This window comes from Macroventuria anomochaeta, assembly GCF_010093625.1.
Source record: "Macroventuria anomochaeta strain CBS 525.71 unplaced genomic scaffold BU25scaffold_3, whole genome shotgun sequence".
Classification (NCBI taxonomy): Eukaryota; Fungi; Ascomycota; class Dothideomycetes; order Pleosporales; family Didymellaceae; genus Macroventuria; species Macroventuria anomochaeta.
The window spans coordinates 769035-787005 of record NW_022985364.1 but is presented as its reverse complement, the minus strand read 5'-3'; the positions used below and the strand labels follow the sequence as shown (position 1 = coordinate 787005).

At 51.5% G+C, this 17971-nt stretch overlaps 5 protein-coding genes across 5 annotated transcripts; 3 read left to right on the top strand and 2 right to left on the bottom strand.

Annotated features, from left to right (window-relative positions):
* Positions 1–272: 272 nt before the first annotated feature.
* Positions 273–1713, bottom strand: BU25DRAFT_406683 (elongation factor 1 beta subunit). The gene is made up of 3 exons (XM_033705343.1): positions 1588–1713; positions 977–1362; positions 273–927 (listed from the first exon to the last, which is right to left on the bottom strand). Exons 1-3 carry the CDS (start codon positions 1665–1667, stop codon positions 698–700), a joined length of 696 nt encoding a protein of 231 aa, XP_033566349.1. The 5' UTR covers positions 1668–1713; the 3' UTR covers positions 273–697.
* Positions 1714–1851: 138 nt separating this feature from the next.
* On the top strand, positions 1852–4678 carry BU25DRAFT_406682 (P-loop containing nucleoside triphosphate hydrolase protein). The gene is made up of 2 exons (XM_033705342.1): positions 1852–3819; positions 3880–4678. The coding sequence occupies exons 1-2, from the start codon at positions 2121–2123 to the stop codon at positions 4533–4535; spliced, it is 2355 nt and encodes a 784-aa protein (XP_033566348.1). The 5' UTR covers positions 1852–2120; the 3' UTR covers positions 4536–4678.
* Positions 4679–5090: 412 nt separating this feature from the next.
* BU25DRAFT_487709 (uncharacterized protein) lies at positions 5091–8502 on the top strand. Its single transcript, XM_033711302.1, has 12 exons — positions 5091–5266; positions 5317–5660; positions 5711–6238; positions 6291–6368; positions 6415–6758; positions 6812–6985; positions 7035–7124; positions 7175–7701; positions 7747–7861; positions 7912–7950; positions 7997–8135; positions 8183–8502. The coding sequence occupies exons 1-12, from the start codon at positions 5149–5151 to the stop codon at positions 8285–8287; spliced, it is 2601 nt and encodes an 866-aa protein (XP_033566347.1). The 5' UTR covers positions 5091–5148; the 3' UTR covers positions 8288–8502.
* A 3215-nt stretch (positions 8503–11717) lies between these two features.
* On the top strand, positions 11718–13562 carry BU25DRAFT_358845 (uncharacterized protein). Its single transcript, XM_033703622.1, has 2 exons — positions 11718–12020; positions 12081–13562. The coding sequence occupies exons 1-2, from the start codon at positions 11776–11778 to the stop codon at positions 13240–13242; spliced, it is 1407 nt and encodes a 468-aa protein (XP_033566346.1). The 5' UTR covers positions 11718–11775; the 3' UTR covers positions 13243–13562.
* Positions 13563–17093: 3531 nt separating this feature from the next.
* BU25DRAFT_142304 (uncharacterized protein) lies at positions 17094–17867 on the bottom strand. The gene has a single exon (XM_033700588.1). The coding sequence runs from the start codon at positions 17786–17788 to the stop codon at positions 17339–17341; it is 450 nt and encodes a 149-aa protein (XP_033566345.1). The 5' UTR covers positions 17789–17867; the 3' UTR covers positions 17094–17338.
* Positions 17868–17971: the final 104 nt, after the last annotated feature.

Sequence of the window (17971 nt, the reverse complement as noted above, 5' to 3'; positions counted from 1 at the left end):
GAGCAATCTCATTTCTCCTAAATTGAGTTCGCGGAAATGCAAGCGTCTCTTGATGCGCTGCATGACCGTTTGCAGAACGTTGGTGTTTTGTCAAGGTTCATGCGCGGTGACATTAACGGCGTTCGAACGGCGTGCTGTCAATGCACACTTCAACGGCCACGCTGTTTCAAAACACGAAACTATTGTGGTACTTCCATCGCGAGCACGTGTTTGGTGCTAATTTATGGTGCAGTTGAACGTATTCGTGTCCTCGGCACTGATGTTGTGGCGAAGCTAAAGTCTTATTCAGCATTGGCCTCTACTTTCGTACGAGCCTCTACACCGGTCGCATTACACATCTCGTCTAGCAAACCTAAGCGTATGCGCAGCGTTTGCCACTGTAGTCTGTAAGATGTCGAACAAAGCTTACATCTTCAGGCTTGATCAACTTCGAGATGTTGCGTCCACACTATAACCAAGAGCGCATCGCAAACATAAGAGAACCTTTGCGAATGCTGTTCAATGCTCAGAATGCAGAGTAAAGGACGTCATGGCAGTAATGGGAATCTTGATGTGGTGGGTGTCTCTGCTTTGCAGAGAAGACTGGCATGTCGCCAAGTCGTGATTTTGTTTTGTCGCCTAGCGGTGCTCATAAAGACGTCAATCCGTAACCAGGCCCAACCTTCCCATCGTAAACATCATAACATTAGGCTTTCGACTACAACTTCTGCATGGCAACAACGTCGGTGGACTGGACGTGGTCCTCGAACTCCTCGATCTGCTGCTGGAGCTCGTCAAGAGAGACCTTGTCGTCCTCAACGACCAAGTTGATCTGGAGCTTCTTGATACCGAAACCAACAGCAACAAGCTTGGAGGCACCCCAGACAAGACCGTCCTTCTCGATGGACAGGACGTTAGCCTTGAGCTCATCCATGTTTGTCTCGTCGTCTGTTTACTGTTAGTGTCTGCTTATATCAATGTAGACACTATGACTTACCCCAGGGCTTAACGTCGAGGGTGACGATGGACTTGGCAGCAGGCTTTACCTTGCCAGCCTTCTTCTTGTTGTACTCGGCAAGACGCTCGGCCTTGAGCTTCTCGGCCTCCTCATCAACCTCGTCGTCAGAGCCGAACAGGTCGACATCGTCATCGTCCTCAGCCTCGGCCTCCTTCTCAGGTGCCTTGGCGGGGTTGAGGGTGAGCTCGCTAGACTCGGGGCCATAGGCGGTGGCCTCCTTGGTTGGGTCACCGGGGAGGGTCTCGAACTCGCCCTCGAAGGTGAGGATGTGGTTGTACCACCTCCAGGCGTAAGGGAACTTCTCGGGGGCAGGGATCTGCTTGATCTGCTGGAAGACCTTGACGTCGGCCTGCGACGGGGTGTAGCTACTGATCGTCAGACTGTGACTCTGCCAAGTAGGTCGATGAGAAGTAGTAGTAATAAGGGGTAAATCAGAGTTGCGACAAGCGCTGTGGTTTTGTATTCAGGTAGCGGGGTCTTAAGCCGCCTCATTAACACGGACCAAATGTTCTCATCATAAAAGAAAGGAGGGGTTGTGGTGGTGCAGCAAAAACAACACAGAAAGGGACCATGGTGGGGTAGCAACTTACCCAACGATGTAGCTGCGGGTCTTGACCCAGTTGTTCAGGAGGGTGAGACCTGCGTCTGAAACGAAATCGGTGAAGCCCATGTTTGCGATTGGAAAGAAGCTGTGGAAAAGAGGATATGCAGTCGCGTCGATGTGGTGGGAGAAAGAAGGGACAGCAGCACAGAGTTTTTGGTGCAAGAGAAATTGGGCGCTAGTGTGCCAAGGAGGGGTCTAGTCTAGATGCACGTGCTTTCGTTCTTTCCTCGAGCGAGTCGGGCGCACCTACCTTAGTCAACATTCGAGTCAACCTCAAGATTTGACGCATTGTACTTTGTTCTTGGTTGCTCTGACTGTCCTCCGATAGCTGGTACTGGTGTTGTGCTCCGGGTCCATCCAGAAGCGCCGCACGCCCTCATAGAATTTCGTCGAACGATCGCGGAGCTTCGAGCTCAAGCCGTGACCACGCGCGATCTATCGAGAATATAATCATGCGTTCTTCCGCCATCTAACTTCCCTCGACTTTTCGTACATTTGTATTCATTATTGTACACCATCATGCTGACCAATAGAGCCCATGTCGCTGCGAGGCGCATTGCTGCCGTCCCTCGACCATCGATCCGCCCTTTGCCACTATGTCATCTGCCAACGACGCGATTAACACAGTCATCCAATCTGATACGGCCCGCCGTTGCAGTCAGAAGTTATGCAAGTGGTCGGTCACACCCTCCAGGTGGGACTCACCGTAGAGACCTTGGCAATGAGGAGCAGAAGGCCGCACTCGAAGAATTTGGTGTGGATCTGACCGAGCGAGCACGCAGCGGAAAGCTCGACCCAGTCATTGGTCGAGACGGCGAAATACAACGGACGATTCAGATCCTCTCGAGACGAACCAAGAACAACCCTGTCGTGATTGGACAAGCTGGTACGGGCAAGACAGCCATTATGGAAGGGTTAGCTCAGCGCATCGTCAAAGGAGATGTGCCTGAGTCGATCAAAGACAAGCGTGTCATAAGCCTCGATCTTGGCTCCCTCATCGCCGGCGCGAAGTTCCGAGGTGACTTCGAAGAGCGATTGAAGAGAGTATTGAAGGAGGTGGAAGAGGCGCAGAAGGGCGTTATTCTGTTCGTCGACGAGCTGCACACACTGCTCGGTCTGGGCAAGGCTGAAGGCAGTATTGATGCCAGTAACCTGCTGAAGCCAGCGCTTTCCCGCGGCGAGCTCCAGCTATGCGGCGCTACGACTCTCAATGAGTATCGACAAATTGAAAAAGACGCGGCATTGGCACGACGGTTCCAGCCTATCTTAGTGGGCGAGCCTACCGTACAAGACACCATCTCTATTTTGCGTGGTATCAAGGAGCGCTACGAAGTACACCATGGAGTCAGAATCACAGACCCGGCCCTGGTCGCCGCTGCAACGTACAGTAACCGATACATCACGGATCGATTCTTGCCTGACAAAGCTATCGACTTGGTGGACGAAGCAGCAAGTGCTCTTCGTCTGCAGCAAGAAAGCAAACCGGACGCAATTCAAGAGCTCGACCGCCAGATCATGACGATCCAGATTGAGCTGGAATCGCTCCGCAAAGAGACAGACATCACCAGCAAGGAGCGACGTGAACGCCTGGAGGAGACATTGAAGCAGAAGCAAGCGGAGGTAAAGGTGCTTACTGAGAAATGGGAGAAGGAGCGTGCTGAGCTTGACGCGATCAAGAACGCTCAGGAGAACCTCGAGAAGGCCAAGGTCGAACTCGAGCAAGCCCGTCGCGAGGGTAACTTTGCCAAGGCAGGACAGCTGCAATACAGCACGATTCCTGAGCTCGAACAGAAACTGCCGAAGGACGACGAAGTAGCCGCCGGCGGTCGACCTGACTCGCTGCTGCACGACTCTGTCACCGCTGACGACATCGCCTCCGTCGTCTCACGAACCACCGGCATCCCGCTATCCAAGCTCAATGCTGGTGATATGGAGAAGCTCGTCCACATGGAAGACACCCTTCGCCAGTACGTGAAGGGACAGGACGAGGCGCTCACGGCTGTGGCCAACGCAATCCGGATGCAAAGGGCAGGTCTGTCAGGAGAGAACAGGCCCATCGCTTCTTTCATGATGTTGGGTCCTACCGGCGTGGGTAAGACTGAGGTTTGCAAGAGACTGGCGGAGTATTTATTCAGCACGCCTCAAGCCGTACTTCGTTTCGACATGAGCGAGTTCAGCGAAAAGCATACCGTTTCCCGTCTAATTGGCTCGCCAGCTGGTAAGTCCTGAATCTCTTTTCAAAACGATGTCAGGAGGTCTTTAGCTAACTTGTAAACAGGATACGTTGGATATGAAGACGCTGGCCAGCTCACAGAGGCAGTACGACGAAAGCCATACGCCGTTTTGTTGTTCGACGAGTTCGAAAAGGCCCACAAGGATATCTCGACACTGCTTCTCCAGGTACTCGACGAAGGCTTCTTGACGGACGCACAAGGCCACAAGATTGACTTCCGAAACACTATCATCGTCATGACCTCCAACCTTGGCGCAGATATCATCGTCGGAGACAATGTTGTCGACTCGGCTGGCAAGGACACAAGCGAGATCTCACCCGAGGTTCGCGATGCGGTCATGGCAGTAACCCAGTCCCACTACGCACCAGAGTTCATCAACCGACTCGATGAGTTCATCATCTTCCGACGATTGTCCCGCGAAGCGCTGCGCGACATAGTGGACATTAGGCTGAAGGAGCTTCAGCTGCGACTTGACGACCGTCGCATTGTGCTCGATTGCTCAGACGAAGTCAAGCAGTGGCTATGCGACCGTGGCTATGACCCAAGATATGGTGCGCGCCCACTGAACAGACTGATTGCTAAGGAAGTTGGCAATGGTCTGGCAGATAGGATCATCCGAGGAGAGATTCGGAGCGGCAACGTTGCCAAAGTCACCATTCGCGAGGATGGGTCTGGCCTCACCGTGGCTGCAGCATCCTGATTCGGACAGGCATTTACGACGACACGACCGTACCAGAACAACTGCTCTGTACTCTTTCTTGTACAATATATAACATCACTGTATTTTGTAGGTAGATTTCTTCTCTGTCCAGCATACCAATGCATCTTCATTTTATAGTCGCATGATCTTGTCTCTTGTATGGTTGTTGTTTGGTTCGTTGTGCGTTTCGATGACGGCAGGAACGCGTCTTCGCGTGCGCTCTGTCGTGACTTCCTCTTTCAACTAACCCACTCGTCACATCTTTCACCACAAGTGACACATTCAACACGAACTAAGCATACAGTGCCTGGTGCTGATTCGCACTGACTTCAACATGCCGCCGTCCAGAATACCATTTCGACACAAAGGCAGCCGCAGTTCTGCTTCATCACGGACTAGTCGTACTGGCAATAGCCAAAGCTCGACCACTCCGCGTCGCCCGACGGCGCGCTCAGCATCAGTCATAAGCGCAAACCCCTCATGGCATCACCAGCAGACTCGTAGATCGTCAGTTGTGCAAACCAGTTCCCGGATCACGCCTTCACACGCGCAGCAGGGTGACCTAGCAGCAAAGCATGACGACGTCAACGACGACACACTTGGTGAAGTCATTATGGCTGTTGACATGACACCTCGCGGCACAGTCGGCTGCTGTTACTACGTTGCCAGAGAGGAAAAGCTGTACTTCATGGAGGACATACAGATTGGCGATGATGACATTGTTGACACGCGTAGGTTTGGTCTCAACCCAAATAGCAAGTGTCACATTAACGTACTATAGTGAAGACTTTCATTGACCCTACAGTCATTCTTGTTTCGACAAAGATCGACGATGCAGTGATCAATCGTTTCGATCCTGAAGCCAAGAGTGGTGAGTCGGTCAGTGGCAACAATGATCAATTTCGTCTGCCCTTCTTGCTGGATGTTCGTCCCCCGAGCGAGTTTTACTACGATGCAGCAAAAAATAAGCTCATGATCTTGAGGTTGGGCGAAGATGACGGCACCCAAGTGAGCTTCAACATACCAGGAGACCACTTAGGTGGATACGATGATGAAGGCGCGCTTGGGCAGCAAGGCCAGTTGCTTCGACTTGCAGGCTGGATCGACATGGAAAGTCGCGTAACGGTGAGTGATGTGAGTGTGCTATGTCCCGGAGTCACTAAACTCAAATCCAGGTTGGATGTGCTGGAGCACTTCTCTCATATTTACAGCGAAGACGTGCCGCGGCATACTTACCTGGCGATGATGCCGCATACATGATGTTTCGCATCACAATGCTTGAGATGTTCAGCCTGCGGGAGACCATGTTCATTAATGCAGACACGCTGCATTCGCTCGGCGTCATTGGTGCAGAGGCACATCCACATTCGCACAACAGAGGACCAAACGCCAACTCTGGAGCGAAAGAAGGACTGTCGGTGTACGGTCTGTTCCACCATCTCGCACGAACGCTACAAGGGAGGTTTTTACTTCGTCAGTGTTTCCTCCGTCCAAGCCTCAACATCGAAGTCATCAATGAGCGTTTAGATGCTGTAAGCACCTTCTCTCGCTCCGAAAATGCTTCTGCACTCGATGCTCTGGTCCAAAATATGAAGAACATTGGAAATATGCGCATGATGATGATCAATCTAAGAAAAGGTGTCGGTGGTTCCGTACCAGGAAGGAACGGTCTGTCGAGAAGCGTTTGGACTTCTGTGAGAGGGGTGAGTACGAGGTGCACGAAACCGAATCAGCCCATTAACACTACTGCTATAGTTCGCGTTCCACGCCCTTAAGATTAAAGATGCGTTACAGGATGTTCTAGGCGGTGACAATCTAGCAATTAGGACCAAGGTTAGCAGGTGGACATTAGCTTGGGTTCAGTACTAACGTCACTCAGGTTTTCGAAAAGTTCGAAGGCTACCATCTGGCACAGGTCGGACGAAAGATCAGCGAGACTGTGGACTTCGAGAAATCAGCTGAGGAACGACGAACGGTGATTCTATCAGGCATCGATGAAGAGCTGGACCACATGAAACGAACACTTGATGGGCTCGAGGATATCCTTAACCAAGTCGCGGGCAAGCTTTCTGAAGGCATGCCACCCGATATACGTGCTTCCCTCAACGTCATTTACTTTCCACAGATCGGCTTTCTCGTCATCGTACCAATGGACCCTGCCACCGGAATTGCCGTATATGATGGTAATTTCGACAGCCCTTGGGAGATGATGTTCTCCGCCGAGTCGGTACACCGCGATTTATTTCGATAGACGAACATGCTGACTGAAAACATAGAGGCCAAGTCTATTTCAAGACTGCTGAGGTGAGAGAGATGGACGATCACTTTGGAGATGTGTACGGCATAATATCGGATCGTGAGATCGAGATCAGCCACGAGCTTGCGCAGTTTGTATTGCAGTATGAGGAGTTGTTCACCACTTGCTCAGATGTATGCGGTGAGCTTGATACGTGTGTGACATGTTCACTTTCATAAGGTTTGGGCTGATCGATTTTCTAGTCTGTTAGCTCTTGCGCAAGGTGCAAAGACCTATAATCTTGTGCGGCCACGTATCACTCTCGAGAACACCATCCAGATAAAACAGGGTCGGTAAGTACATGTAGCCAATTGAAGCACTCTGTATGCTAAGTTCAGTGCAGTCATATACTCCAGGAACGTACAGTGTCATCCTTCGTTCCGAATGACACCTTCATTGTTGCTGGAGCAGGAGATAACGGATCTGACGCTGACCAGTGCCGTGGTTCCTCCAGCTGTTTGCAGGGTAGCTCTGTGTCCCAAGAAGGCGGGCCCAGTATGCTGGTCTTGACAGGACCCAACTACTCCGGCAAGAGCGTGTACTTGAAGCAGGTGGCTCTCATCGTCTTCATGGCACACGTTGGATGCTTTGTGCCTGCGGAGAGCGCTAAGATCGGGCTGACCGACAAGATATTATCCCGAGTCACCACGCGCGAAACTGTCTCTCGCGCCCAAAGCGCATTTATGATCGACCTTCAACAGATCTCACTTGCACTGAATCTGGCAACACGCAGAAGTCTACTCATCATAGATGAGTTTGGCAAGGGAACAGACGCAAGTGACGGAGCGGGACTGGCATGCGCGGTCATGGAGTATCTGCTCAGCCTACGTAACGAGCGACCGAAGGTGATTGGGGCAACTCACTTTCACGGTAAGCCCAGCGAGCCTTGTTCAGCTGCCTGCTAAAGTGTGACAGAAATCTTTGAGATGGGTTTGCTAAAACCCAGACCCGCACTCGCCTTTGGACATCTCGAGGTCCAGGTCGATGCCGACAAGTCACAGGTTGATGACCAAATAACGTATCTATACAAGTACGATGATTAGTAACTCGATCCTACACACAACGCTGACAAAATCATAGCTTCCGCGAGGGACGAAGCACCTCAAGCTTCGGCACATGGTAAGCTATCTCACTCTCGATATTCTCTTTTACTGACATATACCAGCTGTGCTGCCATGAATGGAGTGCCAGAAGAGATCGTCCGCCGCGCAGAGGACTTGATCCTCCTGGCCATGAAAGGCAAGGATCTGGTTGCTGCATGCTGCCAAATGCCAGAGGATGAAGCCGCGGAACTCGAAGGAGCCGTAAGTGCGTTGTGCTGCAGTCTTGAATCTTTCTGACATCGTCAAAGGAACAAATCGCACGAGCCTTCCTCGAGGCCGACGTCTACAAGAATCCAAGAGCAACACTGTCGGACATTCTCACCATCTCAACGACTACGAACTCGCCCTCATAGGTGCGAAGCCGGCATAACGGTGATGTTCATTGGCGGATTCGTGGGTTTTGAAGCGTGCGGAGCTCGTAAGCTGCAGATGTCAGCAATACCTCATTGGCTCCGTAGAACTCCAAACCAACAACGTGTTTCATGTGTCAAAATTAGATTTGTCCACGGCATCGAGCATGTCTTGAGAAGAATGTAGTGCTGATGCTCACTCAGACGCGCGGTTTTGTGCTGCACATGTTGTCGTCGCTTTCGACATCTTTGCTTCTTCTCTTTTCACTGACAATATCATTGCGCTTTCTACGAACATCCATTGCTTTGCTTTCGCAAATATTTACGATGACGTATGACGCACATCGGATCGTGCCGAATCTGACAGCTCATGACAGTGCCTGACAGTTTGCACAGTGCAGAAGTTGCGACACGACGAGATGCATCTGCAATGGCAATCAGCTTTTCAGTTTTCGTCAGTCTGCTATTAACAGACCCCCGGAAACCACTTCTCTCCTCACATCAATCTTTTCGCGTCTTGCGTAGCTGATCTGTGCTAAGCGCCGGCAGACGTCTGGCTGCATGCCGTTGATGAAGGGATGCCCTTTGTGTTTGAGATCTTTGCTGATATACTTCCCAGTGGCCGGCCTCTACTATGAGTGCTCTCTAGGATTTCCCCGATCTGCTCACACTACCATCTCTCTTTACAATTTCCCTTGAGACTCAACAGCAAGTTGACCCTCGAAGCATGCGCATCATCATCTGCTAAAGCGCTGCTCAGCGAAAGGCCGGATACGGATGCTTCTCGTGGTGACACAGGAAAAAGTATGAAACTTGTTTCTTCGAAACGGTGCTGGAGATGGGGTGACAGAGTCGATTGATCTGGATGGATATGAACGGCGGGGTTAGGAGATCCGGACAGCAGCGACTCTGGTTCCAAAGCTCAGGCACCCGAATGCGTTTCAGCCTCCCGCAATCCAGTGGCATCCATGTGTCAGACTGCCTTCGGGGTTCTAGAGGTTGAGCTCGTGGGCCTACTATCCCCTGGATCCAACATCAGATGGCCCCCTAAAGCATGCGACCGTCTGATCCTGGAGTCGTTAGACTACTGAGCCTGCGTTTCATGTTACGAGAAGGAACACTTTGGTAGAAAAGTCGTGGTCGCTTACGTGCGGCAGAGTATGCTCCAGACTTGACCTGAGGGCGGCAAATCTGACTTGAAGGTGGTTTGGGGGGTAGCCATACTTGTCGACGAAAAGCTTCTGGCCGCAATCGTCCTCGACCAATCCACAGAGGCAGAAGCTATACGGAGCTGAAAATCTGGCCGTTGTCGACCCAATTGTGGCCTCTGAGCGGCGATGGCAGTCTGTGGCTGTCGGTCACCGAACCTAGGCAAGGCCGCCGTATGTTGGAGGACAGCATCATCGAACCAGACACGAGGCTCTTGAGGCATCCTACTAACTCCTCAAAGCACAAGCCTACATAGTTCTCGCGAGGCTAGGACGGTATAGACTAGGGTAAGATGTTTCACCCAAAGCTCATTCTACGTCCTCTGACGGCAAGACGTCTATGCAGGTCATGTGCAACATCAGAAGTTGGAAAAAAGACACCGAAAACTTCAACTTTTGTGTCTGTGGAGTGTCGAAGATTGCACTCGTATGAGATGAGGATGTTGCGGAGAAACTTGCGCTGCCGCTTTGGGGAGGTCGGGAACAGCAGCATGAACTGACAAGCGACAGATCAGCAAACCAACCAATACTCGGACTGTGCAGAGATCCTACAGGGGGTGGCCACGTCGGGTCGTGCACCCCTAGGGTGCCAGTATCTTGTAGCAAGTTGTCTTCCTTACGCTGAATGGCTGGCTCTCGTTTTTGGTAGCCAAAGAAAGGGACCGATCTGTACGAGCCGATGTGGCCACAACCTGTATGCGCAGACGCTTTTGCCGCTAAGCTTCGCGGCAACGAGCGCGATACCTGTGCGGAAGAGAGGTGACTGCGCGCGCCGTACCTGAAGGAATCCACTCTCCGCCCACTCAACAGGAAGCAACTCTGTTCCTGCATCGATCGCATCAGCCTCATCGGCTTCAACGCCATCAAACACGAAACTCGAAAGCTTGAGTACATCATGCCGTATGATGCTATTTTCAGCTGTCGCGTGGTTGAAGTCGCGAAGGACGTACCGCAGGCTTTGGAGCGAGGCTGAGCAAAAGCCCACACGTATTCTGGGTCCACGATAGTGTCTATTTCGCGACGGAGTGATTACACAAACCCCAGCAGCACATCGACATGTTGGCTTCGCTAGGCCTTCTAAGACAGGTTACAGAATCGAGTGCAGGTACAGGTAATACTCCGTGCCGTTGCGCCGACTTCGATCAGATCGTAGTTTCGACACCCACGAACGAGCATTGATCAGAGATGCGCAAAGCTGACAGCTTGTGTAACTTCAGCGGCTTCATTAGGACCAACGCCAATAAGATTTGGCGGTATCTCACACCGCAGTAACGGCGCGCGCTCGTCTGTCACCGCCGTGCCTTGTAGCACCCAGCCCTGGAACGCTTGCAAGCGCTGCCCTCACATGCAGTTAGAGCAACTTTAGACGCCATAACTGCCATCCAGCGGCCATGATGTCAAAGACCATTTCAAAGACTATCGCCGTTCGAACGGGAAGGCTAGCAAGGCGCCGTTTATTTTGGTGTGGGCATTTCTCCATTCGAACCAGTCAACGCTAGAAGCAGTTCATACCGCCGACACTATGGATCTGCTCCAGTCATCGGACCATAACTGCAGGAGTGCAATTTTCTGCATCAGTCAAGGGCTTACAGGATGATCGGCCTGTCACGCTCTGGATTAACGAAGTACTGCGATGAAGACAGACCATGTGCAACCCGAAGACGGCAATCAACACCTTCTTCTCGCACACCAGTGCCGCGGCGGGAACGGTCAAACTTTAGACTGCGCAGCCTCGCTGAAGGTCACCATGACCTTGGTACATTGGTTCCACAGGTATGCCTCGCCGGATTTGGGGTGTTTCGACTTTCGAGGCCGGCAATCGCGCGAAACCCAATGCTGGGCAATTTCATGAGGCAGCACTCCAGCAGCGAAGGATCCTTAGGCCAGAAGACGGCAGGTGTGGATCTGTGTAGGCACGACCAAACCGGCCCGAACCTGGATATCGGCAGGTGCGAGTGCGCTCAGCGTGACCTGCAGAGTTCATGACTACACTATGTCTAAAGTGGAAATAATATTGCTGCAAGCTCTCAGCCCCGTTTGACATCCCTGTCGCGGTAGCTGCAGCGTACCCTGCCCCTTGTTCACCAAGCGTCAGCATTGACGCTCACCCACTCTGCTCCGGAATATGCAGCCTGCACATGCACTTTGGGTGCATTCCAAGATGGTTACCCTACTGATCCTAGCTACATGCAGCTGTACCATTTCCACACCACCCATATATAACATACCACTCCTCTCATAACGGTACCTCTTCACCTAAAGCCAACCAAACAACTACTCAAGATGTTCCAGACTGTCCCTCAGATCTACACACCTCAATCGTCTCCTTCCCCTCCAACAGACAACATGCTCTCTCTTCCTCTAGTCACAGCAGTTCCTACCGGTCCCAAAGGTCAACCTAAGCCCAGAAAGATGCGAGCATCCTGTGATGCTTGCTCTCGTGCGAAGGTCAAGTGCGACAAGGTTCGACCTACCTGCCAACGCTGTGGCAACATGAGCATCTGTTGCAACTACTCTCCTTCGATGAGGTATGTTCCCCTCCCCGAGTGACACACATTATGGTCCAATCAGCTCACATGCAGATGTAGATTAGGCAAGCCGCGCAAGAACAGGAACCCTGACGGCAGCATTATTCGCGACATCACAAGAGCTAGCTCATGTGGACCTTTTGGATCCAGACCCGAGATTGCTCCCCGAATTGCCTCATACACTGTGGAAAGCTCACCGGAGCCTGTGGTAGACCCGTTCTATCTCCGCCCCTCGACGCCTAACTTCCAGTTCCAAGATCCTTTTACGAACAATTTCGATGGCAACCAGTCTCCTCCATACTCAGAAGCCAGCTGGTCGAACGAGGATCCAATAATATTTCAGCACTCAACGGATATGATGGTCTCTATGCCCCAGTTCGCTCCTCTCTCGCCATACAATGGTGCTGGGCATGTTCGCTCCACAAGCCTGCAAAGCCAGCCAGACTTTCTCGCCCCCATAGACAACGGCATGATTTCGCCACCAATGGCCAGTCCACTTCTCTTCGGCCTACAAGATCAACAGAGTCTTCCCATATTCGAGCCTGAGACATTCACGCTATCTCCGCCCTTGATCGCGGCGCCCCAGCCTAGTCCAGCCCTTCCTGCTCCAGTTCAGAATCACGACTGCACCCAGTTCGCATTTCAGATTCTGAACAGCCTCTATTCGCCACCATCGTCTCAGCCTGTCTTCGATGACTTCAACGGCACTGCTGACGGTCTTCCTACCCTTGACGCCGTCCTGTCGGCCAACAAGGCTGCAGTCGAGAGTCTTTCAGCTCTCCTCGGCTGCCCTTGCTCGGCGAACCCACACTTCTCCACCACTATCGCCTTCTCCATCACCAAGATCCTGTCTTGGTACCAAGCCATCGCTGGCGTCGCTCAAGACATTGTCTCCCCTATCAACTCTCGCATGGAAGCTTTCACACACACTCCCATCCTCCTGGGCGATTTCAAACTCGAGGTCGAGGACGAAGAGACCTTCAGAACACAGATCATCCTCAATGAGCTTAAAAAGGTGGAGAAGCTCATCAACATGTTTTCCGAGTGCTACGGCAAGAATTCCAATGATGGCATTGACTCCGGTGTCTACACATCTTTAGAGTCATTGCTCCGCACACGCGTGCGTGATACTTTCAGAGTTACCATGCGCACTGCACCAGTCGATGTGAAGCGTCAGGTCGCTTCTCGTACGCAGAACCGCATGCGCGTCAACACATTGTAAAACCTCTCCTTTGCCAAAATCTGCTGCATTTCAGCGCTTCGATACCCTCACTAAGCATATTCTCTCTTCTTGCGTTTCTTTTTCTCTTCCCGCGATCGAGCAATGTTGCTCTCGTTTGTATTGTAGACCTGGCTATTGCATGCATATCCAAGACGGACACCAGGAGGCTTGTTGGGGTTTCTGTACGCATGAAGCATTCATCTCTTACTATCAATCATATCTGGCGTCTCGAGTTGAGCATTTCTGACATCCATGTACATACCTTCAACATACCACACTCGCAATACATTGGGCGCGTCTGGTTTTACAAATCAAGCAAGATACGTTACTCTCACTCGCACTCAACCATCATGGTTACTCCATGAGATCGCACACATGGCTTGGAGATCTGCTTACCCGTCCCTTCAGTCAGGCATCCACCATAGATTGCACCTCCTAACACACAGCTCAACGACATCCACAGAACTCAATCCTCAGTTGCTCCTCTCGTTTTCCATAGTCACAGACTCACATAGGACGTTAAACCGATCAATCAATCAATCCCAGTTCTCCAGACCCACAACCAACAGCTCGCGCCACATCTTCACTGGATCCAGCCTCCGCTTGCTCGGCAGATCCAAGTGGCCCGCAATCAAGTGTTGGGATCAGGGCATAACCAAAACTTCATTGTACATGCGTTCCTAGTACACCTCAACTAGCTCGAGGCAGACTCAACGATCTCGTTGCTACTGTTTCAGATTTTCTTAAGACATTCTGGGGATAGGCGCTTAGGGTTCAGATCTTTGCCTGAGAATCGAGCATCTGGATCGACTGGGGCGTGGAGAGGGCGTTGGAGCATGGAGGTGCCTGGTGATCGACATCAGCCCCCAGGTTGAAGACAGCGCATTCCTTCACAGTAACGATCGCTGAACATCAACCATTTCGTCACATATATCCCATCTTACCCTCAAACTCCATCATCAGCCCGCATCGTCGTCCCTCAGGCACTAATCCCCTCCAGCTTGCCCGTTCACACTTCACAAGGGAATACCCAAGCTCGGCTCACGCGGGTGGCTTCAGCCACATCCCTGCCTGCTGGTCGCACCGCAGGGGATCGTGCGCCAATAGTAAAATTAGAGGGCCGCACCGGGGTGGCTGAGACTTTCGATAGGTACGTGCTTACCGTGCAGCAGGTGGGCATGACGATGCGGAAGGTGACCGGTTTTGTGTGATGTGTGCGGGGATTTGTGCGAGGCGGTGCTTACTCACATCGATATTGATTGTGAGTGATGGAAGGGGAAAGAGGAGTTGATTGTGGAAGGATGAGAGGGTGTAGGAGAACGTGCTGGGTGTAAGCCGGTAACACTTGCAGTATTGATGGCATGACGGATGGCTTGTGGGATCTTGCACTTTGTTGTCTCTCGTCGCTAGAGATCACCTGATTTCCGACTTCTGCTTGCTTTCTTCTGAGGGGTCCGCGTTTTGACCGCAGCCTCGCGCGGGTAAACCCACTCTGCGTCGTTCCTTTCGTCGCGTACCCTACGCACTTGCACGTGTTGTGATCAAGTTTTTCAAAGGCATGTATCAAACAGGCCTGTCACTTGGCTAACAATTGAGCTACCTCAATTGAATTCAATCCTTTGATGAACAGCACCACGTGTGCAGCAACATTAATCTCCGCACCCCACGCCCATGCGCCGTCCACGCTCTTACCAAAAACAGCGCGCGTGGACCACGACCCCTGCATGCACCTGCATACCCCCCAGCATATCTGGTAGGATTCCTAAGCCAAGCATTCTAGTCCTTGCCTAGTCGCCCAATGCGGCAGCCTAGCTGTGAAGGATTACACCGAGCATTGCAATTGGTTTATGTAGATTAAGTACAAATACTTTGGCAAGATCCAATACACAGGTGCAGCCAGGCGATGAGCGCCAGGCTGGATGTGGTGGAATTTGCTTTTCTTGGGCTCGAGTTGGGCTTGGTGAAGGGTAGTCGCCGGTTCGTGAGGTGAAGGGCCAATAAGGGTGAGGAAAGCTGCGTCGTGATTACCGCCGGTGAGGGAGCGATGTCACTGCCTCGTCGTAAAAAGGTATGCTTTGGCGGTTGGCAAGTTCCTGACCATGCCGCAAGTAGACAAGTTTTGCGTGACAGTCGAAGACGAAATCGGGGACAAAAGAATGGTACTAAATTTAGGACCTTTGAAGACTTGCTCGAGCTTCTCGTAGGCGACGTCTGCCGCTGTTGACTATGAAGCGGCGTGTGAGTGGTCTTGCCACGTGTGGAAAGTGCGGACGACGACAGGAAAGTCGTGGTGTGTAATGAGGGCGCAATTGTGTGAATTGATAGCTATAGTAAGAGCTTCCCGTTTCCTGCTCGTGGTACGAATAATTGAGATGGAGATAGCGCAACATCCCTAGTCTTGATCATCGTGTATACCAAGTAGATTCAAGTCCAAAGGGTCGATGGAACTATCCGAATCATAGGCACCCAAGTCGGTTCCACTGAACATCGATATGAAAGCTATCAAGTCTAGTGAAAAATGTTATCGGACGGCCCTGGAAGCGGTGTTGGTTGAATCGTTTCCGCTAGATTTGCTGCATAGACGTCCAGCAGATGTAGAAACCTCGACGCGTATCCCCAGGCGCCCTCGCCGTAGACAATTTCATACAGATACAAGATACGCTCATGGTACGGTTTGCCTCCGCAGCCCATATCTGCAGATCAATGCCATTAGGCAGGAAGCAACCAAACCCGTGTGGCCTCATCTTATACATATCTTCCGTCTCATTTGCGTCAGGCGCATTGCGCACTTCTGACGGACGTATGTATCCGCCAAAATCAATCCTAAGCTTACCCAGCAATTGAGTACTCTCAAGGCGCCTCACAATCTTTTCTTAGTCGATTCTAGGTCAGATCGAAGGATGAGAATTGCGAGCCAAGTAACTGGCGTGTCGAAGTTGCCGTGGCCAAGCCTCGACTGCTTGAAGAACCTCACAAATTGAAGCCCACAGACTGCGCCAGTCTCCAAACATCCGATTATCTCTTCAACACTCCCTACAAGGTGAGAGATATCCATGCCTGTTCGAAGCGCATCCTTGCTAACCAGTCCCTGCCGGAGAAGATCGTCAAGATCGAAGAAGTGTTCTTGAGCACGCAGTCGCCATCGCAAACCCTCGGGGAATTTGCCAAACTTGTTTGTCGTGAACTCAGGTCCTATGTCTTTGTGGTGCATGATGTGCCATAGGGTGGTAAAGAAGCCAGTGTCATTGTCACCGCTATGGACGCTATTCCACTCCCAGTTCCACAACGAAGTTCGATGCACCTCATTCTCGATAGCTTTCGTGACTGCCTTGCCCTCAGTATCAGAAACTACGCTCTTCGCTAGTGGTTGAGGGCCAGACTTAGTTGGTCCGAACGGTCGGCTTTTGGTCTGAATCGGAATACCTTCTCCACCATAAATCGGTTTGTCCGTTGTGTAGCATTTCCGTCGAATACCTTTTGTTCACAAAGAGGTTGACATGGTAACTTAAAGGACTTTGAGATGGGAGCAGTTGGTCGTAGACTAGACATATGAAAACTAGGTTTAGGTCGTGGATTTTCCAGAGTAGGTAGTGAATGTGTTCGCATTTGTACTACCGCTATACCAGTAATTTCGAGCCTAATATATCTTTCGCTCTCATTTTCTACGTTCCGTGGTTAATAGGTTCGGCGAATAGGGGCACATAATCGTTGTCCCAACCATGGTTGCGTGAGTGGGTCAAGCCGCAGTAAGTAAGGTATATCCAGAAATGGTGGTGAACGAGCTGTTTTGCTTGAACGACGCAACAATCTGGTCATAGCAACATCCCACAATTCTTTGTAGCTATGTCCCGGGTAATTCGATAAGACTATGCTGTGATCGATCCCATTTCGCCTGAGGATGTCGGGATAGTAGACCTGTCGATTCCGGCGAACTATCCCAATCGGAAAAGCTTTGTGTAGCCTGGCAGACCGTGGTCAAGCGCACAATCCTACGTTGACCATGCCTGGTCTACACGTAGACATCATTGTCTTGCAACTCTAAGACGCAATTCTCGTGTGCTGCTGGTATTACTTGGAAGCAAAGGATCTGCTTTGTTCATAGGTATACACCCTCCTCAACCTCCCCGGTCTGCGCCGAAGTGCCGTTTGTCTGCTCTTGGGCTGCCTGAGGACCACTTGATGCAGTCGTGCTTGTTCCATTCTGTGTTGGCGCTGTTCCGTTCAAGCCAATAGCGCCTTCCTCTTTTCTGACCTCGCCTTCATCTCTAGGCCTCCAAGGTAGGCCGCGCACCTCTTCGACTTCTTTCCTAATTAGGTCCATGCGCTCGTTGAATTTCTTCATAACTTGTCGATTCTCGAGCAGCGCTTCATAGCAGTCGCGATCATCGTTTTCGCGGGCATAATCTTCTAGCTGCTTGTTGCTCGATTCGAGATGCGTGATACTGTTGATGAGCTCGGCGTGCTTTGCGTATAACGAGGATATAGGCAGCTCGGTGAGAGCGGCGGCGAACCGTGCAGCTGTGATCGGAGTCGCTTCAGCAGACATCGTGATAGCTTCGTGCGTTTCGGATAGTTGTTGAGGTGTAGTTGTTATGACGAAAAGAGTCAGGCAAAAGTTGCAGAAGTCGCGAATGACGTGTGGTTGGAGCTCTTCAAAGCTGATGTGGGGCAGCGGAGTCTTCCCGCACCTCTCTCACCGTTCACTTCACCCCGATGACATAACAGCCTC

Bases quoted from the DNA above. Each gene is read 5' to 3' on its own strand.
- BU25DRAFT_406683 (XM_033705343.1), bottom strand. From the start codon at position 1,667: ATGGGCTTCACCGATTTCGTTTCAGACGCAGGTCTCACCCTCCTGAAC. The intron at 1,363-1,587 runs GTAAGTTGCTAC...GACGATCAGTAG, and splicing joins ACCCGCAGCTACATCGTTGG to CTACACCCCGTCGCAGGCCG. The intron at 928-976 runs GTAAGTCATAGT...AACAGTAAACAG, and splicing joins CCTCGACGTTAAGCCCTGGG to ACGACGAGACAAACATGGAT.
- BU25DRAFT_406682 (XM_033705342.1), top strand. From the start codon at position 2,121: ATGCTGACCAATAGAGCCCATGTCGCTGCGAGGCGCATTGCTGCCGTC. The intron at 3,820-3,879 runs GTAAGTCCTGAA...ACTTGTAAACAG, and splicing joins TCTAATTGGCTCGCCAGCTG to GATACGTTGGATATGAAGAC.
- BU25DRAFT_487709 (XM_033711302.1), top strand. From the start codon at position 5,149: ATGGCTGTTGACATGACACCTCGCGGCACAGTCGGCTGCTGTTACTAC. The intron at 5,661-5,710 runs GTGAGTGATGTG...ACTCAAATCCAG, and splicing joins ACATGGAAAGTCGCGTAACG to GTTGGATGTGCTGGAGCACT. The intron at 6,369-6,414 runs GTTAGCAGGTGG...AACGTCACTCAG, and splicing joins ATCTAGCAATTAGGACCAAG to GTTTTCGAAAAGTTCGAAGG.
- BU25DRAFT_358845 (XM_033703622.1), top strand. From the start codon at position 11,776: ATGTTCCAGACTGTCCCTCAGATCTACACACCTCAATCGTCTCCTTCC. The intron at 12,021-12,080 runs GTATGTTCCCCT...ATGCAGATGTAG, and splicing joins AACTACTCTCCTTCGATGAG to ATTAGGCAAGCCGCGCAAGA.
- BU25DRAFT_142304 (XM_033700588.1), bottom strand. From the start codon at position 17,788: ATGTCTGCTGAAGCGACTCCGATCACAGCTGCACGGTTCGCCGCCGCT.